We start from the raw sequence: 24,769 nt of genomic DNA on the forward strand, positions 1-24,769 counted from the left end.
AATTGCCCCAAACTGAAAACAACCCAGATGTCCTACAACAGGAGACCGGTTAAACGAACTGTGCTACATCCATACCATGGACCACTACTCAGTGGTCCTTTTACTCAGTAAAAGGAATGAACCATTATATATACAACAATATCAATGAAAGTCAAAGGCATTATGCTGAGTGAAAGAAATTAGACTGAAAGGCAAAAACTAGAGAGAGAAAACAAGTCAGCGGTCACTAGTTGAGACTGAGGGGAGGGTGTGATTATAGAGGGGCAGCATGAGGAAATTTTGGGGGGTGATGGATCTGTTCTGTTGAGATGCAGGTTACAAAACTGTATGCATTTATTAAAACTCAGACGCTAAAACGTCTGAATTTTTACTGTAGGTAAATTGTATCTTAACAAAGCTGACAAAAGTAGAATGGCTAAATGACATTCAAAGGCAGCAAGCCTTTCTGCAGTTGTTCTTAATGTTCATGGTAGCAGTTTTTTCCACTTATATGAATGTGTCATCCCTAAGTGAGGATGAAGAGTAACATACATTCAGTTTTGCGTCTAGGTCACGTGAAACAAATTATTGTTATATAATAAATCACTAATCATTGAAACCAAAGCCTGGCTTTTTGTTGATACAAAATAAGGTCAGAAAACAATAAATTATCACCATTTTATTTTGTATGTGGCTGAGTATAAGAGATCTTTGTGTGCTCACAGGTTTGATTATTATGTGAGTATTCTGCACATCATTTCACATGTAAACCAGGCAGCTGAGAACTGAAACAACAATCCTTTGTCACGTGTCAAATCTAGGTCCATAGCTGGTGTTTTAAAATTCAGAAAAAAGTGAAATTCACATCAACGATAGACTTACTAGTCTACATAAGTAACCCCCACTTAAAGTACGTCAAGCTACACAGGATAACTCTTAAAGATAATATCTTTAAAAAGTACAACTCAAAACCTTAAAAAAGTTTACTCCCATCACCTTCAACCAACAATCCTGAATTACGTTTTTCAAACATCTTAGATTCTTAGCCAAAAGTATCTACTTGGTGTACACAGAACTTTCTACAAGTAGGGAAATACACTTAGGGCGAGTCCATATTTCAAGTTTTTGGAAATTTTAACCAATTCAAAGATCTCAAAGAAACTAACTGGAAAGCACCTAGAAAGAGCGAAAAAAAAATAAGAAAACATCTTACCGTGCCCTGAAAGGTATAGGCAGTCAATAAAATGGATATGTATCTGCCTTCAATCAATTAAGGATGAGAAAATAAAGCTACTTAAGGCAGCCCATATTTAAAAGCCTGCATTATGCAGGTTAACATTCCAGTAAAACCAAACAAGTTGATCTGACACCAAAACATCTCCAGAGCTTCAGAGTAGGTGCTTTCAAATTTTTTCTTCTATACAGAGGAGATGCCTCATTCCAGGCAGAAACTAGACCTTTCTATAGGAGTAGGGTGAGGGATGGGGGCATAACCTTATATTCCCCAACTCTGATTGACCATTATATAATTTCTTAGAGACATGACTGTCCTCTCTCCTTGCTCTCCTGGGTTGAGAATCACTATACAAAAGTCAAATATGCAATAAAATCAAACAATAAATCTTTCAAGATACTAACAGAATTACTCAACTCAATCACCCAAATCACCCCTTTGCATACTTACAATGTAGTATTGTGGAAGACGGGTAAGTTTAATGAAAAGCTTATTCTTAGAAAGGCTTCCAATAGGATGGGTTGAGTAATTGGACAGCTGCAATGTTTCACTACTTATTGTAGGCAGATGTTTTATAGATTGTTTGCAACGCTGTTGTCCAAGCCAAAACCTTAATTTAAAAGAGAGAATCCACATCACAAAATCGTAGACTTTTCTGATTAACTGTGTGCTATTGATTTATAAAGATTATTGAAGACCACTAAAAAAACCAATTAATTTAAAACCTAATTGACCTGGTAAAAGGACACATGATCGTGGTGATGAATCCTTTCTCCAGTTTTGTAATGGACTGTTAGTTCTAGTTCTAGTTTAAGGAGTTTAAACTGCAGTGTGAATGATTTTCATCAGTTATAAGGTAGAATTAACTAGTTCCAAGGCAGAGACACTATCAGTTTATTATAGGGGATGACAGATTTCCTACGGTTTATGATAGCACAAACTAATCTGAACATCCTTTATAAAATGCCTGAAGTGTTTACAAAACAAAATAGAACAAGAAACAGTAAATAAGTATAAAAGTACTTCATTTTTCTATCTCTGGAGATATACAGTTCCAGTTCTTAAACTGTGTGTAAAGTAACAAGTATACCTAGCAGGTGCCAGTAAGTATTCATTTCCTTCTTTCCCTCTTCTCTCTCAGTGAAGCCACCAAATTTCACTCTGATGCTTTTCATAGTACTCTTCTCATTCCTTCTATGTGATTATCTATCCCTGAGGCTAGAACACCATATAATATGTGAATAAGGGATAAAAGGATTGGTTCACAAACTCTCACTGACCCATAATGAGATGACTACAGAAAATAAGAATACGAATTCAGAAACTTCCACACCAACACAACAATGCCACAATATCCAAGCTCATGATCAGTAAGCTCACCTTGCTGAACAGGGTATAGACCAGTTCAAGATCAGTTGCATTTGGGTGGTGAGCTGCTTATGGTACAAACTGTGTACTAGTCAGGTGCAGTAAAACCATGTTATAATATATAACATTTTAAGGGTAGTCTGCCAACTATTACCCAAAAATGTATAAAATCTGGAAACCATTTAGAAACAAGCTGAATTTAACTGCAACTTCACAGAATCAATTGCTAGAACTGGCTACTAATGAAGGAATGAAGATAACTTTTGAAAATACACCAATACTTCATTCATTTTGGATAAAAGTTAAAAATGAATATCCTGAACTTGCTAAAATTACTTTCAAATCTTTATTTCTAGTCCCATAAACATATCTTTGTGAGACTGTTATCTCTACTATGTTCTTAAAAGAAAAACATAGAAACAGTTAAGACACAGATTATCTCCTGTGAGTAGCATCATCATGAAAAGAATCTAGATGAGTTACAACAAGCAAGAAACAAGCTCACTTGTTAAACATTCTAAATACAAGATATTCTAAACACAAGATATTCTTTTCAAAGCGTACATGGAATTGCTATTTTACTCTTGACTTTTTGTTTGGTTATGACTTTGTGGATCAAAACATTTGAGCATAAGAGTGAATTTTCTATATTAATCGCCTATATATATATTCTCAATGAAAACTGTGTATAGATTTTTAATTTTTTTCTTATATTATTTGTTCTGATTATATTTATTGAAATGTAATTTCAAAAATTAAGGCTTAGGGGCTGCCCCTGTGGCCGAGTGGTTAAGTGCACGCACTCCGCTTCAGCAGTCCAGGGTTTCACTGGTTCAGATCCTTGTTGTGGACACGGCACTGCTCATCAAGCCGTGCTGAGGTGGTGTCCCACATAGCACAACCAGAAGGACCTGCAACTAGAATATACAACTATGTACTGGGGGGCTTTGGGGAGAAGAAAACAAAAAAAGAAAAGAAGACTGGCAACAGATGTTAACTCAGGTGCCAATCTTAAAAAAATAATAATAATTAAGGCTTATATTTTGTACATGTTCTTTCATTTCTTTTTCCAGAATTTGTTTTCATTGCATATTATAAAAAAAGTAATCACATGAACAAATGCTCAACATCATTAATCAATAGGGAAATGTAAATTAAAACAAAAATGAGATATGTCATCACACTCACTAGGATGGCTATAGTCAAAGATAGTAACAAGTGTTGGCAAGGATGTAGAGAAATGGAAACCCTCATACATTGCTGATGGATTGTAAGATGGCACAGCTACTTTGGAAACTAGTTTGGCAGTTTCTTTAAAAAGTTAAACGAATTTATGGTATGACCCAGCAATTCCACTCTTAGTGGAACAAAAACATAAGTTCACACATAGACTTGCACATGAATATTCATAGCAGTATTATTCACAATAGCCCAAAAGTGGAAACAACCCAAATGTCCATCAATCAATGAATGGATAAACAAAATGTGGTATATCCATACAAGGGAATATTATTCAGCCATAAAAAGGAATGAAGTACTGAAACACTCTACAACATGGATGAACCTAGAAACACTATGCTAAGTGAAAGAAGCCAGTCACAAAAGACCATATACTTTATGATTCCATTTACATGAAATGTCCAGAAAAGGAAAATCTACAGGAACAGAAAGTAGCTTCATAGGTGCCTAGGGCTGAGGCTGGGAATGGGGATTAACTAAACGAGCACCTTTCTGAGGTGATGGAAATGTTCTAAATGTTCTAAAAGTGGATTGTACTTATGGTTGCAAAACTCAGTAAATTTACTGAGTCATTGTGTTGTACACTTAAAATGAGTGAATTTTATGGTATGCAAATTATACTTCGATAAAGTTATTTCAAAAAAAATTCATGTCCCATGATAGATTAGTGATAAACTGATCATTCACCAAAGATCATTTAAATGAGAAGCACTATTATGAGTGACAACCAGGGGACCCTTCTTATGGATAAATTATACGAGTTTAAGTATAGACACACATTTGATAAGTTTAAGGCTTTTGGGACTAAGCTTTCTGGTTTTAGTTTACTTCTGCTTGCTGAACTGCCAGATACACAACCTCAAGTTATGCAAGATGTGAATTACTACACATTTACGTACTTAAACTTTGTTTGGCCAAAATGCACAAAAAATGATGCTGAACTACTAAAAATTTTTGGAATTGTTACCCAGAGTACTATCATTTTTCATATACAGATAAACTAAACACCTATTCAAAAGAAAGCTCATATATTATGTATCTATTGGCATTAAAAACCATGTCTTCTTAATGAAAAATTACTTGATTATATCAAATTCTTCAAATATTTACAAAATCAAAACTGGCACAAAGAGAAGGGGTAGGCCAGAAGATCACAAAATCAGTAGATCCCACTCAAGAGTCTAGCCGCTCCCCCCACCCCCATTTGCCAGTTTGGGTTTTGATGTCTGAAATTTATTTTTATCCCCTGGGATTTTGTTTTATTAACTTTAAGAGAGAGTTTGTTAGAGTTGTAATAAAGGCACCCTTGTGTGCCAGGGTGGTAATGAAGCCTCACAGAATTAGCACGAGCTCCATTTTCAATCTTATTTAGTTTAACAGTATGAAGCATTCAAAGGATTTTGAGACAAACTGAATGACAGTATTAAAGCAGTAGAAACAACTATTCTGAAAGTACCAGCTGGCAGATTCATACCGTGAAGATTATCTTGGATAAGAACAAATAAGACTCTATTGCAGAGAAGACTAGATACAATAAAATTCATTGTGTAAGTGACTTGTAGAGTACTGTTACAGGAGAAAACGTGGCAAGGAATCAAAGTTGAATGTCATGCCCCTCACACCTATATTTGCTCTAGACGGGAATTTAATACCAAGCACTGCCATCTTGGACCTATTCCAAGAGAATTTAGATTCTAAGTAACAAAAGTTGCTCAAGTTTCATGTCATAAACATTAAGGACAGTGACTATCAAGAGTAATGACGGAGAAGAAAATATATCTTGTCAAAATAAGTTTCCATTTTTAGTCTTGAGCTAAATAAATAAGCTTACTTAAGTTGTTGAATCCAAGGAATGATCCGTTTCATATCATCATTTATAGACTTCTCCATGTCATCCAGTGTGGTCTGGTCTATAGAACAAAGCACTTCATTAATTAATCACTTGCACAAGACAAAATATCTAGGTAGCCCAAGACTTAAACGAAAATTAGTATTTTAGGCAGAAAGTAGTGTTATTTTTGAGTCAGAGAAAAACTAAACTAAATGCATCATTAGCATAAATTAATCTAATTTGTTTTCCCTATTTAACATTCAGGGAGAGCTATAGTTAAGACAACTAATTAATAGCAAATGTACACTGGCAGGAAGAACAAGTAACAAATACATGAATTCCTTGCCTATATTTTAATTCCCAAAACTCTTAGTCTAGTTAATTAACATTTTAAAGTTATATGTATTTAAAACTCATAGTATTACCAGACTTAGAATCTTGAAAATTATAAAAACTATAAAACTTCATTAATATGTGTATTAAACACAAATGGTCTCTGGCAGAAGGGCTGTTGGCTGAAGATTAGCTTGCTAAATGTTACTTAGAATTTTTAATGATACTAGAAAATGATAAAAATAGAATGCTGAGCAAAAAGCAAAATATAAAATGATTTCAAGTAAGACAAAAGTATATAAAAATTAGAAGAGCATTGCTATGGACTGAATTGTGTCCCCCCAAATTCATATGTTGAAGCCCTAACTCCTAATGTGATGGTATTTAGAGGTGGGGTCTTTGGGAGGTAATTAGGTTTAGATGAAGCCAAAAAGGTGAGGCCCTCATGATGGGATTAGTGCCCTTACAGTAAGACACACCAGTTTGCTCTCTCTCTTCCTGCCATGTGAGGATACAGCAAGAAGCCAACATCTACAAGCCAGGAAGAGAGCCCGCACCATAACATGATCATGCTGGCAACCTGATCTCAGACTTCAATCTCCAGAACTAGGAGAAAACAAATTTCTGTTGCTTAAGCCACACACACTGTCGTTCTTTGTTACGGCACCCTGAGCTAAGAGAAGCATACATCCCCTAAAATAGCAATGACTGCTGACAGGTAACTATTTTTTGCTTCTTCTCTCATTTTTACACGTTTAGGTTTTTTATTTATGAGTATCTACTGTGTTAATAATCAAGAAAAGAGTTAAATAAAAAGTTTTGAAGAACAAACAACTGCCTTATTGGTTTGGAATCATAGTTAAAAGGTCATTCATAAATGTGATGTGATTCAAAGTAATCAGGACAGTTTCCATCAGCAGTTCACAGGAACATCTATCTTTAGAGCCATACAATATAACCAGAAAACCTTTTACTTTCATCAATCTACCTTGCTTAATATTAATTTTAATGGCAACATGCTAATATATTCAAGGGCACTGTTCAATTAACAACAAAAAACACTAAGTTCCTGGTAACAATTCAGTAACAGATCATGTTAGAAAGCAAACTTTAATTTCTACTGTGTTTAAGCCAGAAAAAAATCCTTTCCTCCAGGATTCTGTACCCTAAGTCATCTTAGATGTTTATACTGTCATAAATAAGTTCTTCAGCCATAAATGACATTAGAATCCTTGTAGTCATTTCCATGTCAACCAACTATTGCTGGTAAAATAGTTAATCTAAAAAACATCAGCCATCAGCATTATTGCTTTTACATAAGAGAAACAACATGAATGTACTTCATAATGGGAAGGTTAACTTCAGGTACAAGAAAATGCAGAGTTAAAGTGGGTGCCAAGGAAGAGACATCAGCCAGAGTTTTTCCTTCCATATCTACTTTCCCCACTGCTTATACCACCCCTCCCAATATGTAATTGCAGAAAATTTTTATTCTGCTTTTGATAAAAATATTTTTCCTTAGACTGAGTGACTACACCATTTAGTAACTTACCAAGTCCATAAAGCATCAATTGGAACATTCCAGAATGCAAATCTACAAAAATGTGTAGACACTCGGAATTACCACAAGGCTCCAAGATGGGAACAACGAGAGCTGGAAGTGCAGTCTCTATGGAAGCTGAACAGTTAAGAATTAAAAATTATATTGATATCAATATTTTTTTAAAAAATATTTCTCAGTGAGTAGAAATGAACCAACTATTGAACAATCCTGAATGTTAGAGGAAAAACATGATTCTGAAAATTGGAATAGTACTATTATGTCAATTAGCAGCTCAAAAGGAAGAATGTAATCTTTAGGTTACTTGAAATAAACATACTTATCTTAAATACTACAGCAAAAAAAATTCCAAGATTCCTTAAAGAAGGTTAAAATAACTAGTGAAAAGTTAACCTCATCAGTGACCTGAGTTCTAGTTTTACTTTCACTCAGTAATTTCTAATAAGTTAATTTTTGATGTAGTGGGAAGAAAATTAGTTGTTTGGTAAATAGAATAAATTTCATCTATGACCTAAATATTTCCAATGCCATTCTTCATAAACAGAGGTTTTCTGGCGATTAGGGCCCATGTGTTTATAAAAACACTTGAAAACTAGTAAACATTATTGATTACGTAGTAAAAAAAAATTTCAAGTTATTTATGTACCTCATTTTCAAGTCACAGATGAAATAAGAACATAGGCAATTGCTAAACAAATTCCCAAAGCTGCCAATACACTTGTTCTAGAGTTTCATAGTATTTCCACCAGATCCAATTAACTTTTCCCCGAATCCCACAAATTGGCATAACAAAATCCAGGAAAGGAGCAAAGCACTGAAAGCACACCATGTGCTGATCGGACTGAGGAGTCATAAAATGAATATGCTCTTCTGGTCATCATAGCACTCTAAAGCCACAACAAAGAAAGGCCTGCAGTGAGGAGAGTGGTAATATAGGCCCAGGCTTTCACCAGCTGTGACTTCTCTGTGCTACTTTGTTAAACAAGGACAATAACATCTTCCTGTCTATGCCATGGGTCCTTAGGAGGAAGAAATGACAAATTTGTAAAGGTGCTTTAAAAAGCAAGTGCTCAACAATGTACATTATCTGTACTCCTTTATATGAGCCAAAGAAACAAACTGAAACCTCTTACTGTGAATTTGCAATAATTAAAATGGGTGAAATTACCATTGGTACTGTCCATACAAACTAACTATCAAACAAATTAATAAAGCAAAAAGACTGCAGGAGATATGTTTAATCAGACAAAAGCAAATTGCTTTCAAGTATATCTAATAGACATTTGTATACAAATGTTTAACCTGCAGATCCAGCAGAACTCTCACCTAAAAAAAAAAAACAGAAAGGCACAAAGAGAAATTTCTTATACAATATCTTATAATTCAAACCAGTGTGACAAATTAGTTCAAATCATGTTTTGCTGAAGTTACTACATTAATATAATAAGTGCTGGGCCGGCCTGGTGGCGCAGTGGTTAAGTTCAAATGTTCTGCTTCTTGGCGGCCCGGGGTTCGCCAGTTTGGATCCTGGGTGTGGACATGGCACCGCTTGGCAAAAGCCATGCTGTGGTAGGCATCCCACATATAAAGTAGAGGAAGATGGGCACAGATGTTAGCTCAGGGCCAGCCTTCCTCAGCAAAAAGAGGAGGATTGGCAGTAGCTAGCTCATGGCTAATCTTCCTCACAGATTCAAAAATATATATATATAATAAGTGCTTACAGAATTGAAGCAAGGTTGCTGATTTTTAAAACATATCTGTACTGTTATCATTCCTAAAGGGGTAGGAATGTATTCTTTAAAGGTAAACCTTCCAAGTGTAGCAAAGGAGTAAAACTACTTCTGAGAATTGAAATAATTATAATTTCAATCTAATTATAAAAATTGAGTATTCTTGAAAAGATAGGGCATCAGAGAAGAATACAGAGAACACAGATGTCTGTCATACCCTTTCTTTAAGGCCGGCGTTTGCATTTTTATTAAGTTAAGTTGCCCCTCCCTCTAGTCTTTGGCTGGTCTTAGGCTCTTTTTCACTTCTATTCTTTCACTTTCCTTGAATGAATATTGTATTCTAAATATAAATTTACTTCCCTGACTCTGTCTTTTCTTCAGGCAGCGTTTTCATCTACTCCATCAAAGTGGTTTTAATTCGGTGTTACTAGTCTGTGCCGAAGAAGCTACCTTTTAAGTACAATGGACTGAGCTGGGCTCTGTGATGATGAAAGGCAGTAGCTCTGCTCCTAGTGCTATTAAGACTTCATACTTACATGGCACTTCACCTACATCATCTCACTTAATTAAAGGCTGTTCACTGTGGGCAAAAGGTAATCATGGTCAAAAACAACTGGGGTAGGGATAGTAAATATGCTCATTATGATACTGTGAAACTATATTCCTAGAACAAAAGCACTTACTTTCTGGATGATTGACTGTCCCCAAAATATATACTGAAATATACTTACTAGGTAATTAAACTTAGAAGATTTTTCACTGTGTGTGTCTATTTGTATTTCTTATTTTGAACCCTGTTAATGCATTAACTCAAAAAATTTTTTAAAAAGACAAATTCTGCTTCAAAGAGGCACATTTTATAAATACATTACAAATATTTGCAAAGCTGCCTTATCCTTAGAAGAAACTTTAAAAATAAGATTCATATTAAAATGTTAAAATATCTTCCATTTCAATAGAAAAAAATTTTAATGGGAAGACAATATGCAAACATTTCAAAAATAAGGCCGAGCTAAATAAGAAGAAAATAACGGGAAAAATTAGGACAAACTTGGCAGATCACAAGTTAAAATGCAGAAATGCCCAGGCTTCGCAACAAAACTAGTATATCAGGAAAAAAAGTTATATTGAGAGAGACCCTTCGTAAAAGTGGATACTAACTGAAACAAAATAAAAGACAGAAATGCCAAGTTAAAAGAACCTACAGTTTTCGTTGGCATTGAAGCCTCTAAGAATGGCCTTCAGTTCCTGGAGCTTCTGATGAGCTCGTGCATGGACGCTGTCAATCAGGAGTTTTTCTATTGATAAGTGATCAATCTGCATAAACAGGAACAATAGAATTATATGTGCAACTTAAACATTTTTACTCTAAAAGCCTGAGAGATTACTGTGATTCAAGATATTTCCTTTTAGAATCACACTGATTAAGTGTTAATCAGTAAAAGAAAGTAAACAAAGTTAAAATAAACTTACATGGTATTAGTAGCTTAACACTTTGGTGAGTACAGATCAAGATACTATACGAAGAAGTTATCATAGTGATCAAGTGCCAGACTTTAAAAATAAAATGGCGATTTGATCTAAATTACAAAATTTGAAAGAACATCTTAAAAATTATACATCATAATATTAGATGTTAAAAAAAACAACAAATGTAGAAGCACAACATTCATTTAAAACAAGTTTTAAAAAGGGTTTTAGGAACAATTAGTACTTTAAAGAATTTGTGCTAAAACTTTTAGTATAAATGGTAAGTTATGTACATTTAATCAAACCAATATTGAAACATATTGAGCTCTTTTACCTTCATGGCTCTTTCTACTAATTTGGAATCAGAAGCTGGCAAAGGAGGATCATGAAAAATCTGTAAAGGCTTGGAGACATCATTCTCATCAATTTTAATTGTAACTTTGTGAACAGATGCCGTCCCCGTTTTCCTCCCTAGAACCTGTTGACTAACGAGAAAAAAGAAATATTAAATTTTTTTCAACACAGCCCATTAACTCTTGGAATAAAATAGACACAATCTATTGTGCACCTTAGCCAGAGCCTGGAACACAGCAGGCCTTCATTGTTTGTGGAGGAAATAAATTAATACTGGGAAGACAGCTATTCTGTAATCCAACACAATATTTGATTTACTGCATTTTAAAAATATAGACACAGAATTTAAAAATAAAACACATGCACACATACCAAAAAATCCCCAAGCAAAATAACCTGTCTTCTAAGTGGTATCTGTTCACCTCTGATTTCTTTACAGAAAATGAGAAATAAGCAAAGTTCAAACAGGGAATCAAAGACTATAAATAGCCTGATACTGATTTTCCCTAAAACTCTCCCAAGAAAGTTTTTAAAAGGTGCACTTCAAAATGTAAAACGGTGATAAGCAAGCATGTTTTTAAAAATGATACCCAATAATCTAAACTAAAATGGTCTTTTAGCAGCCTGGTATGAGCCCAGAGTAAACCTTTTAAGAATAGTCAGTCTTAGTACAAATAGATAATGTCTAAGTATTTAAAACATGCCATGTTCTAAGAAAGGTATCAATTATGGATGTCCTATCTGGTCTATATAATACCATGGGACCTTACTATACAAAATCATGTTGCCAGAGGCACACAGCTATTGATATAAAGTAAATCAGACAAATGAGAGAAAAAGACAGAGTATTTACAGTCATAGCATGAACCCACCAGAATCAACTTTACTTACTTCCAAACTGAGAGGGAGAGACACTTTCCAGCATGATACCTTTCCACCTGCACAAGGTCTCCCCACCGCTCTCGGATTAACATTAGAGTCTGGGAATGTAGCACTTCTAACTGAAGTGATAAGCAGAAAGAATCTGATGGATCTCGTTAAGCAAATCTAATATAACATATCACTACAACAGTAATGAAGTACAAGCAAACTTCATTTAACAAAAGCTCTATTCCCAAGAAGTTGACTATGAAGGAAATTTCTGGAATTATATACCTCCAATGACTCACCCTAAAAAGTGTTATAATTTGTGGCATAATTTTAGAAAACCAATTTAATTTTGAACCAATATAAACAAATTATAAGGTCCAGTTTGCCCCTTAATTCATCATAGTTTAGAGAATATAGATAGACCAAATAGTGCTATTTTTTTCCTCCAAATAGTACTATTTCTAACTCATCATTTTTCACTTTTACCTGCAAAGTCAACAGTAAAATTTAAAACTCGATTTATTATAGACATATCACTATTCTTCACACTGGCCAGTTCCCCAGTCCCATTTCTACTCAAAAAGGGGCGAGGGAGAGTTTTGGCTGCTGCAGTTCAGGACTAGGGGCAAATGGAATTGTGGGGGAAGAGGGAGACACAAAATCCTTACAAATACATGTCTCAAATTCCAGAAGGATACGTAGGCAGTTGTACATGTCCTGAAGAGGTTTCTCATCAGCAAAGAGCCTAGACTGTACCAGCTGATGGATAAAGTTGATTTGCATACTATGAACCAAGGCTCGCCCATCTTCCATTGGTAGGAGAAAAGAAGGTGGTTAATCAGAAAAGCGTACAGATCGTGTCACAGTACCAACTAAGGAAGAGTATACTAATTAGAAATGAGTTAAGAAAAAACTGAAATTATCTATGGAAACCAGAAAACATTATTCTTGAGAAACACTGAAACCTCTATAGTTAGTAGGTAGTTATGATTATCATAAAATCTGCTTCAAATTACAGGATAAATTGGTAAACACACTTAGTATTATGTAAGAATGTTTCAATAATATAAAAACACCAAAGATTTAAATCAATACTTACGATTTAAATCAGTATTTATGATTTACCTCCGGTTTCCTTATCCTCAACTAGAATTTCTAGCTTGAGAAGACGCCATGGAACATCCGGGTCATCTCCCATCACGGTTAAAGTGGCTTCAAATTCTCCTTCAACTCGAAACTTCACTCGGCCATTTGCTTTTAGAAGAAGAAGAAGAAGTCTACTTTGCTAGAAAATGAGCAGCCTCCTGCTAACCTAGAACTTTCAGTCTTGCTTATAAGAGATTTTAAAAAGACTGAATGATTCTTCCTAAGTGTTCAAATAATTCAGTGGTTTCTGCATAAACAGTAGCCAGCTTCCAAGTCATCAAGAAACCAAAGGCAACTCTTCTAACATCAACACTATTTTCTTGAGGTTCAACTCTGGGACCAAGTCTCTCCACCAGCCCCATGAGATCTTACCCACTTCCCAGCTTCAAATACCAGCACTGTATTTCCAGGTACTAAAGAGAAATGATATGGCTGACAAGTCACAGATTCCAACACTACCAAAACTGTAGGTCAATACTTCACAATGATATTTCTTTGAATAAAATCCCAAAAGCTGTTTAAAAATATTCTAACAAGTCAATTCTTAAAAAATAAACTTCAGATACATACCAACTGTAAGATTTGCTAACTGAGGAGGAAGATCTGTGGTTACAAGCCGATGTCTAAGAATCTGGTTCAGCTGGTGAAGTGTGGCTTGTTTCTCAATTTTGGTAATTGGGTCTGGCGGGATAATTTTATCCTACAAAAAATTTAAGTAATTTTTAAATAATGTATGAAAAGACATAATTTTTACCCGCGCCTGCCTTAACACAGTATTTTCTTACTTTACCCAAGAGAATCTCAAAACTCATTTCTTTTTCTTTTTTTTTTTTTTGAGGAAGATTAGCCCCGAGCTAACATCTGCTGCCAACCCTCCTCTTTTTGCTGAGGAAGATTGGCCCTGAGCTAACATCTGTACCCATCTTCCTCTATTTTATATGTGGGACGCCTGCCACAGCATGACTTGCCAAGCGGTGCCATGTCCGCACCCGGGATCCGAACCAGCAGACCCCAGGCCGCTGAAGTGGAATGTGCAAACTTAACCACTGCACCACCGGCTGGAGAAAACTCATTTCTGCAGTCTATATCCAATAATAGTGACCATTACTATCATGCATTAGAGTGCCAATGATTCTACCAGTCATCCGGCTAAGATGGTAATCCAACATGAACTTCTTCATGCTCCATTTATGAAACCAACTTAATGTCACTAGGTAACTTCCACCACTTCTTAAAAGTATAAACTACAATAGCACCATAAGGAAACAACTACCACAACAATAAATTTTAAAACACACTTCAAAAAGCAACTAGCATGCAGTATTTTCACATATGAAATAGATGCAAGTTATATTTGCATATCTGTTCACCCTCACACACAGAAAGATTCACCCATTTTGACAGCTATTCACATTTTGGCCCCAATTTATTTTTTTTAAAACCCACAATTTTAGTTATAAAAGGAAAAAAGCAAACAATATGAAATATCTGTGTTAAAAATATAAAACACTTTTTTGCTGGGCTGCTTAATAATATAGCAGAATCCAACGCCAAAGCCTTCAACTTTTAAGAATGGGGTGGGAGTGAGGGAGAGGAAGGAATGCGCTTACCCTAATGCAGGTTGGCAGCCGTGGGTAAGACCCAGTAGTCAGTACATCAATGGCATATGGGATGGCAAAACTAGGCAGGCGTGCATGGACCAGAGCATCTCTAGCCAACGAGGCCAGGCGATCAGCAGTGTCCACAAACAGGATGGCTTGCTGATCTAAAAAGCTCGAGATCATCTTTAAAGCAAAGGGTAAATGTATTAAGCTTCCTTGAAAACCGGCCGCTTTTCACTTCAAATATTTATTCATTCAAAAGTAAACTTTGAAGGGAATTAATACAGGTTTTCCATATTTCAAAATATTTCTTCAAAAATTTTACCAGTAATTCAAAGAAGAAATATTTTAGAAACCAATAATTTTCTATCAATTGGATTTCTAATTCATTTCTCCATTCTTAACATTTCACATACATAATATCACAAGTTAGGAAAAATAAATAGAATAAAATCCTCTTTACTCTTACAGACTTTTAGAGTTGGTTGGTAACAAAGTAGTCAAAATCAAAGACCTCCCGGACCCAGACTGTCTTAGCCTCAATTTTAATTCCACAATTTACTAGCCCTATAATCTTGGGCAAGTTACTTAATCCCTCTGTGCCTCATTTTTTTTCAACTGTAAAATGGAGATGATTTCTAACCTTATACGGTTGTTCTGAGGATTAAGAGTTAATGCAAATGAAACCTTCGGAACAGTACCTAGAACACAGAAAACACTCAATAAACACTGCCCGTTATGAGATCTAAGCCAACTTCATGCCCAATACAGAAATCCTTTCCATCAGTTCTCTACTCAATGCATGTCATAAGGGCACCTAAACTAGTAGAGCTCATCACAGAGCTGAAAACTACTTCCTTGAAACTTTTTATCTTCTAGCTCTATTCTGGAACAATACTCAAAGTCTCTCCTATCCTTACAACAGCAGAAGCCCACCCTATCTTCAAGCTAAACATTACAAGTCACTTCAACTAGTCCTCACATCTCCAAATTCCTGATTCACCATCCTTGTTCCACTGCCTGGAAATGCTCCAGTTTATCAGCGGCCAACTTAAAATATGGTGTCCAGAATTAGTACATCATGCACACACCATGCCCTACATTTTCTCAGTATTTCCACACTCATTTTATCTGATTTTCACAACTCTAGTAAAGAGATAAAAACAGATAATTACTATCACCTCAGAGATGAGAAAATTGAGACTTAGGTTGAGACACTTGTCCAAAAAAGGACAGTCAATAATCAGAGAAGCTGGAACCAAAAAATGTTTCTTCCAACTCTTAGACTAGCACAGCCCAGTAGAAGTGCTACCTTCTCTGACTAGTAAAATGGATTTCTATCAATGCCACCAACACTAACTTCTTATTAGCAGCCATGATACTGTTAATACATAGGAAGCTTGGAGTCAACTCAAAGGTCTTGATCTTTTGTACATGATCTCTATCAAGCAAGGTCTCCTTTCCCATCCTGAACCTAAAGCAAGACTGTAATCTGTCTGATTTTAACATACTTAAAACCATTTTGAGTCCTACGTCTCTCAACTGGTTTTTACTTAGATTTAGGTCATTCCAAGTCTCCCTTCACTCAGGACACTAAAAATGCTTATCAGACCAAAGCCAAAGCCAAATAATACTAAAGACCCCCTCCAGAAAGACATGTATCAATCCTAGTGGGGTGCCACAGTTTACCCAGCCCACATCGCTCCACCTTAAACATGCGTAATTAGTGAAACACTCTAAACTACCTTGCTCAACTCAAAATACACTAGCTTCAGCTATATTCCTTTGACTTAGAAACCAAATTAATAAAGATAAAACTTTAGTTCTGAGTAACTTATTAGTGAATCCATGTAGGTCCCTAATGATCACCACGTTCTTTGTTTTTTTGGTTTTTAAGGTACTCACATACCAGCTGTTAATATTGTTAATAATCTCCTTTAAAATTTAACTGAGCACCAAATAGACATTTCTCTAAGGAAAATATACAAATGGCCAAAAGCACATGAAAAGATGTTCAATATCACTAGTCATCAGAGAAATGCAAATAAAAACCACAACGAGGCGCCACTTCACACCTACTTAGGATGGCTTAGAAACAACATGTCAAACAATAACATGGGTTGGAATGGAGAAAGTGGAACCCTCATACATTGCCGGTGGGAATTTAAAATGATACGGCCATTTTGGAAAACAGCCTGGCAGTTCTTCAAAAGATTAAACATAAGTTACACTAAGACCCAGCCATTCCACTCCTAGGTATATACCCAAGAGAAACGAAGACATATGTCCACACAGAAACTTGTATTCGAATGTTGATAGCAATATTATTCATAATAGTCAAAAACTGGAAACAACCCAAATGTCCATTAACTGATGACTGGATAAACAAAATGTAGAAGATCCACACAATTCGGCTATAAAAATGAACAAAGTACCGATACATGCGACAACATGGATGAACCTTGAAAATGTTATGCTAAGTGAAAGAAGCCAGTCACAAAACACTACATATTATGATTCCATTTATATGAAATGTTCAGGATATGCAAATCCACAGAGACAGTAAATTAGTGGTTGCTTAGGGCTGGGGGTAAGATTTGGGGGTGACAGCTAAAGAGTACAGGTTTTCTTTTTGAGATGATAAAATGCTTTAAAATTGACTGTGGTGATGGTTGCACACATCTGTGAATATACTAAAAACCACTGAATTATACCCTTTAAATGGGTGGATTGTATGGTATGTGAATTATATCTCAATAAAGCTGTTTTTAAAAAAGCTCTAGGAGAATGAGAGAGATATTTTCTCTTTTTCTTAGATAAAACATTATCCAGACTGTTTTACCATTAGTCAGAGTTCTATAAACTGTGTATTTATACACTCAGCTACACACATAATATGTCTGGCATAGCTAAAGATCATTATCTATTAAGAACCTCTAATGAGACCAGTTAAATAATCATTAGGCTGAGAAGAGAAGTGTCAAAACATGAATAATCGTCTAATTCTTCAGCTGATGGACTTTATCCCTGACAGAGACACATCTGTATCTACATTCATGAAACAAAAATATCAAAACTTTACATAAGTTCAATATGAGACTTTATTCAGAATGTGACTTCTTGGAATGGTCAATTCAAAAAACCGATAGAAAAATACTATACTATGAATTAACGAAAGATGAATACAATATGTCTCATATCAAAAACGAGAGTTTTGGATTTTGCTTGATATTGTTATTGAGCACAATTCAGTAATATCAAACAGGTAATTTAAACACTCATAGTATAACTAGAGATTTAATGTCAGATCTGAAAAACTGAACACTTAGATTTGATATACTTCAGTAATACCTAACTTTCCATGGAAAGTCTGAACATCTTTAAGAAAAGATTACCCCAAATTAACTAATTATTGAAAAGAAACCTTAGGCTTTTCAGAAATACTATATACCATGCTTCTTCATTTCAGTCCAAATAGATTCATTAGACTCGGTGCCCAAATTTCCAAAATGACAAAATGAATTGTAAACTTTCTGATAAATAAGCTTGGAATAAGCCTGTTTATTAATATTTATAAAAAAACTATTCTTTGAATGATGCTTTACAGTATACAAAAGACTTTTTGTCTACAAACTTTAATTTCCCCATTATGTCTACAAACAACAGATGCATAAAAGGACCTTTTTTCCCTCATAAGGAAAACTTAATATATAATACAAAATATTCTCTCCCTAAATAAACTTTTGATCAATGTTATATAGAAGGATGATATCAGCATCCTCCTAGAGACAAAAGGTATGTGGCTAGAATGTGTCTTACAGAATTCTTCCAGTCTCATCACTGGCTTAGCTAGCAGAGCTGGAATTGAGTGTTAACTTCAATGTAAATCAGGTTTTATTTTTCACTTAAAAAAAAAGAATATTTTAGAATTTTAAATTCTCAACTTCTTCATAACCTCTTTTTTCTTCTTCCTTTCACTTGAGCAATTTTCACATAACCTCGTGAAACTGAGGAGAGCAAATGCAGTGGGCTCAAATTGAGGTGAAGGTGTCAGGAAATCATGTGAAAAACACAACTGTGTTGTAGATTTCTTTCTGAAGTGAAATTTTATGGAATAGGCAAACCCCAATAGATTTGCAAATACAAAATTACTATAAGAATATTTTCAACTTAGCTTGTCAAGGTGCTAACAACAAATTTATTATGGTACCTCTATACTGACTGGGTAGCTGCTAATTTTAACTTATCCAGGAAGCTTGACAAACTTAAGAGAATTTAAAAATGACTTGAATATAATTTCACCGACGTAAAGTTGTTTTCCTGCTTTCATCTATAAAAAGTGACAGTTTTTTTGTTTTTTTAAAGATTTTATTTTTTTCCTTTTTCTCCCCAAAGCCCCCCAGTACATAGTTGTAATATTCTTCGTTGTGGGTCCTTCTAGTTGTGGCATGTGGGACGCTGCCTCAGCGTGGTTTGATGAGCAGTGCCATGTCTGTACCCAGGATTCGAACCAACGAAACACTGGGCTGTCTGCAGCGAAGCGCGCAAACTTAACCAGTCGGCCACGGGGCCAGCCCCCTGATAAAGTTTTTAAGTGTCATTACATAATTGAGTGAAAGAAAATTTAAGCATCAGTGTCAAGCTTACTTAGAGCATCTACCCACTTCGCCCCGCTTTCCAAATATAATTGACAGTGGCTAGGAGGTTACTTGGCCTTGTAGAGCTGGGCCTGGAGAGCTGACTTCAATTAAAGTGAGTAAATACTCTCATTATTTTGCGATTCTATTCATTTTATGATAATTACTCTACCCTTTCCAATACGAACTCCATTCCCCTCATTAGAAGTGACTGAAGTAAAACAGGAAGGAGTAATTGTGTATCTCATCTGTTAACACCACACCATTCTCCCCAAGTTATGAGCGCAATAGGCCAACACAGGATCCCTACTGATGTGGTCCCTCAACACTTCTTGAACATAGCTTAAAACTTTCTTTTTGGGGGCAGATTTTAGTATCTTTGGTACACTTTACTACATGTCTCCTGTGAATTCAAAAGAGTGATTCAACAGTCAAAAGACTATGAGTTTCTTGAGAGCAGAGACTGTGTCTTATTAAAGTCTCCATCCACCAGACCCTATATACTATGCTCAATAAAGGTTTGGAGAATGAGTAGACAAACAAACAAACGAACAGATAAATGCTGTCATCAGCTCTGTGACCTTGAAGAAGTCATTTGACTTCTAGGAACCTTATTTCCTCATCTGTAAAATAACAAGAAAATACCAACTGCCATTCTCACAGGGCTATCAAGAATCAATAGGCAAAACTTAAGGGAGTAGTTTGCAAACTCTAAGGAACCGTACAAATGCAAGCTAACCGTTTTCCTCCTTTAGTGCAAGTCATTTAATGTCTTCTAGAGTAATGATACCTCCAGACATCGTCTACTCTTTTTCTGATTAAGCATTCATAAACAAATACTAAGTTTCTACAGAAATATATTATACATAATCATACAGAAATCTGATTACTCACATAAGTAATGTCTCTCAAAACAAATCAGCAGATATAAGTTAAAGCTAAAATTAGAAACTATGTCTATTATAAATTAACATTCAAAACAATTATACAAAATAGAATCAAAACTTTAACTCACCGCACATTTTTCCACTTTGCCAGCATTATTTGCCCATTTTACTAAAGCTAATAATCGAACAAAGAGTTGGCGTGTCCGGCTAGCAAACTGCACTATTTCTATTTTCCTATAAAATAAAATAATTCTTAATGAACCAACATATTTGAAAGAGTACTTCACAATTTATTTCATCTCAGCTAAAATACAAGTCAATCTTTGTTTACAACCATTACAATGAAACGAACCACCTAAAATATTTATCTAAATGTGAATTATTGTCACATTTTGTATACCACCTGCATATGCTTTATTTGTCACCTCAGAGTAATAAATTCAAAGAATGTTTTAGCAATAGATCACATTTTAAAAATTAATTTTATATTGCAATAAAAGTTGTTTACTAAAATATACTAAATTCACAGATATAAAATTACTATATAGATGTTAACTGGGTCAGAGAGGGGACCAAATTTGGAGTCACGAATTATGAATTTCATAATTGAAATTATGAGTTATGAATTAGTAACCTTTTTGGTAAGAGAAATGAACTGAAACAGATCTTTACCAAAGCTTGAAACTGCACTCTTTCTACAAAAGCAAGGACCTATTTTCCATCTTGCAAGAGCATGATTTAAAAAGTCGAATAATCAAATAACTTATTTGGTAAATAACTTAACCAAACTTACTTCAGTGACAAACTTAAGATATTAAATTATCCAAGCAAATTTTAAAAAGTTGGGTACTAAAAATAAAAGCTAGAAGGTCTGTCCATACCCACCACAATGCTGCTTTTCCCAATACTCATCAGTATTTTTATCATCTCCGTACAAAGCCTTAAAAGCTTTACTAAAAGCTTTATGCTGTCAATCAATGTGTTAGCTAGACCTCTCAACTTCATGTCACAGCCACAAAACTGATAATCATACCTTTCATGGTTTACCTTAAGACACTGAAAAAATATCCAACAGGCTAGAACTGATGACAGGACCCAGCAGGACTCCAACCTCCCTCCAAGTGGACTCTGACCTATTAATCTTAACACAGCTGTTCAGTGACCTACAGATCCAACCCACATCTTTGCATCTTGCCAATATCAACACCACAAGGTAACACACCAAAATAAGAGTTTTTGCTGATATATAATCCTGAGTGAAGACCTCAGAGTCTAGCTCCTATTGAGAGCATACGCAGCCCACAAACCACCTGAAAGGATTCCTTAAAGATCAGCCAGCAATATGATTATTGGTAGTATAAAGAGAAGAACCAAGGACACAGAAACATTTATGACTCTGCCAGTGTCTATGAAGGATCCTAGGAGATAAAACAAGCAGAGCACCACAGGAAAGACTGGGACATAGCAGAAATGTTAAATGGACATTAAGCTCTGGCAGCCCCCTTGGGGCTAGGAGCCTCAGTACTGTCACTCTAACTCAGCAATGGCTTACAGAGGATGTGAGGTCTCTGCTTCTCTTCCAGAGCAAACATATTTGCATATTATTAATTAGGTTTCCTAAATGAGCTCCTCTACCAGAAAGGAGACGTCCCCCTTTGTAAACTATTATAACATGGTTTTTTTTGACATCGTGTTGTCTCAAGTGATAGGCAGTGTGAGTCAGTTTTCCAAGGCCTTCCTGCCCCACAGTGGACAGAAGAAATCCTGACTTTCATTTCCTTCCTTTAAAACTGACCAGCCAAACCATAACACAGGTATGCTTCAATTGTCTCTTCCACCTCTACCTTTTCGATGTATGTCTAAGTTCTATAATAAAGGTCAGTTGGGGGTAGAATATAGTCACTAATAAATGCTAAAATCCTCCCTAGTGACTTGGTATTAAAAAAAAAAATCAACCAAGGAGCCTAAGTAGTGCCAAAGATATAGTCAAGCAGCCTATATTGCAGCCACACTTTAAATCCCAATCGCATGATTGCTTTGAAATCTTAATTTATCTTGTTCCTTTGGCCTATGCAAACACACTAGTATTTAGTTATGTCTTAAGTCCCAAACTCCAACTGAATCAAAATTCTCTCAACTATAAAACAGCAATAGCAGTAAGCAAATATCAATTCTCTAAAGATATCAAATGGTAAATTAGCAGCGAACTTTCTAAAGTCAGTCTGCTCCTCAGCTTCTTCCATTAGGGACTGTATCTTCTACATTTTCCTATTCCCCTCAGGGACTTGACCTGGTCAGTGACTCAATAAAGTCCTAGAACAGAAGGTCCAGAGTCAGTCTCACACCAAGTATTGTCAAGGAGGAGGAAATTACATTTCCCAGGGCTCCCAAAACATATGGTGTGAAAAACCACCCTAGGCTCTCTGGGCCTAGGTTTCTGATCCACAGCCCTACCACCCATTCCCACACACACACACACACACACAATCATAGATATATCAACAAAGAGACAGATTTAAGGTTTTTTCATACTCACCTTTCCACATCAGATTTCCTTGGCAGTCTAAGAAAAAGGGAAAAAAAGAGAAATTGACTAAATACATGCATATCTTCATCAAAGTATGATAATGGTCTTTGACTCTTTTAAATACTTTAATGTTTCAAAAAACTGGATAAATAACCACTACAAGCTTGTGCAGCTATCTACTCTTTTTAATTTTTGAGTTTCCAGCAACAAAGCTATAAGGGAAAAACCAACAAAGGAACATCTCTTTCCATTCAAAATTCAAAATCAAAAGGGAGTGCATGAACCTCAAAGATTTAAAAAGCCCAAGTCTTACCTTAGCACACTATATCATAGGGAGTCAGAGAAAATATAAGACCAAAATGGCCATAGATGCAGAGTACTACTTAGTTGCCAGCCTCCCATAACCAATGGAACCTTGCTTCCAAGCAATAATGCCTCCATGTTTTGTTATGGTGGGAAAAGTGGAAGCTAAGCACACAGAAGGGCCAGTGTCAGCCAAGGGTTTTACTGTAATTATGACGTTGCACGGCGGTTAGTCGTAAATGATTTATATTACTCGTAAACAGCTCTAGTAAGGTTTTGATTTCTTTTTTGCTAGTTCTCCAGTACTGATAGCCAGAAACCAATGTCCCCATTTTCCCTGATAAATTATACCATTTAACACTCTCACGTCCACTGATGCTTACAAAGGTCCTAATGTGCCTCCTGAATCACCACATTCTGTAAACCTCTATCTCATGGTCCAAGACTCAACGGTCTGAACAACTCTAAAGGCTCCCCTACATCTCATCACTTCTTGAAGAATACACGGCGAGCCGCTTAGATGTTCTTCTCCCACCCACGTGCCACAGGTGCAAAAAAACTAAAACCACCTCCAGAGAGTCGATGTACAAGGAGAGGAAACTATTAAAATGAGTTCTGCCTTGTAGTTACCTATAATTCTTAGGGCAGACGGTGGGATGGAAGCTGAAGCTATGACCCGAGTGATAAAGGAAACTAGGTAGGAGCTGGAAGGACCAGCAGATCAGAAGATGAAGCAGAAATTAAGGCCCTACTATAAGATTGCAATTGGCCAGTTCTTCTACATGCAAAAGCTCCTGAGAACACTCCTCTAGAAGCCACAGCCCTTGTCCTCAAGGGAGGGAGAGAATGAGAACCATGGATGCTAGTGTGTGCATAAGAGAGAAACAGAAGAGTAGAGCCTTTGGGGGTAGAAAGAACAGGAAGCATTGTTCCAGCTCTTCCCACCTGCCCCAGAGACCCTAAAAGGATCATCTCATGTCAGAGGTGGTGGCATTTTAGGGACAAAGGATAGGCTTTGCTGCCTGCATCCCTTTTCCCCCAATTTCTCCTAATCTATTTAAAATTTCTTTATGGATAACAAATCTACCATTTGGGGCAACAGCTCTAAAATGCAAATTTTTGGAAGTCACTCACAGAAACCGATTTACACCAAAGTGTGATAAGACAAGTTTACACGACTGAGATCCTAGCATTTTCTCATTTTAAAAGAGGTTTAAAAAAAGGACTAGAACCTAGGTCCCTAATAAGTCAAGGCAGTGTAAACTCTAAGATGAGAGCATGTACACTGGGGGGAAGGAGGAAGTAGACAAGCAGAAGGAAAAAATCAGAAATCTGGGGCCAAAAACAAACCACCTAAAATTGCCAAGGCTTCGTTTTCACTTTCAGTAGTTCACAGACAAGCATCAAATGTGGCAGAAATATGACTCTTATAAAGTGTACCTAGGGGCCAGGCCTGTGGCCGAGTGGTTAAGTTTGCCCGCTCCGCTTGGGGCAGCCCAGGGTTTCGTGGGTTCGAATCCTAGGTGCGGACATGGCACTGCTCAGAGCCATGCTGAGGTGGCATCCCACATGCCACAACTAGAGGGACCCACAACTAAAAATACACAACTATATACCGGGGGGCTTTGGGGAGAAAAAGGAAAAAGAAAATCTTTACAAATAAATAAATAAAGTGTACCTAGAACACTGCTTTTACATT

The 24,769-nt window shown here is 35.9% G+C and overlaps 1 protein-coding gene across 4 annotated transcripts in view; it reads right to left on the reverse strand.

Moving 5' to 3' along the window:
- Positions 1 to 24,769, reverse strand: part of MED14 (mediator complex subunit 14) — a 64,452-nt gene that overhangs the window by 36,298 nt on the left and 3,385 nt on the right. For all 4 annotated transcript variants that reach the window (XM_070603635.1, XM_070603636.1, XM_070603638.1 and 1 more), the window contains exons 2-13: positions 22,777 to 22,803; positions 20,369 to 20,474; positions 14,726 to 14,899; positions 13,686 to 13,815; positions 13,095 to 13,223; positions 12,668 to 12,775; positions 11,991 to 12,123; positions 11,080 to 11,230; positions 10,481 to 10,592; positions 7,537 to 7,662; positions 5,652 to 5,730; positions 1,664 to 1,823 (exon numbers count right to left, since the gene is read on the reverse strand). In XM_070603635.1, the coding sequence (XP_070459736.1) occupies positions 1,664 to 1,823; positions 5,652 to 5,730; positions 7,537 to 7,662; positions 10,481 to 10,592; positions 11,080 to 11,230; positions 11,991 to 12,123; positions 12,668 to 12,775; positions 13,095 to 13,223; positions 13,686 to 13,815; positions 14,726 to 14,899; positions 20,369 to 20,474; positions 22,777 to 22,803 (1,435 nt within the window). The remainder of the gene's footprint in view (positions 1 to 1,663; positions 1,824 to 5,651; positions 5,731 to 7,536; positions 7,663 to 10,480; positions 10,593 to 11,079; positions 11,231 to 11,990; positions 12,124 to 12,667; positions 12,776 to 13,094; positions 13,224 to 13,685; positions 13,816 to 14,725; positions 14,900 to 20,368; positions 20,475 to 22,776; positions 22,804 to 24,769) is intronic.

Source organism: Equus przewalskii, chromosome X, assembly GCF_037783145.1.
Source record: "Equus przewalskii isolate Varuska chromosome X, EquPr2, whole genome shotgun sequence".
In the NCBI taxonomy this organism is placed as follows: Eukaryota; Metazoa; Chordata; class Mammalia; order Perissodactyla; family Equidae; genus Equus; species Equus przewalskii.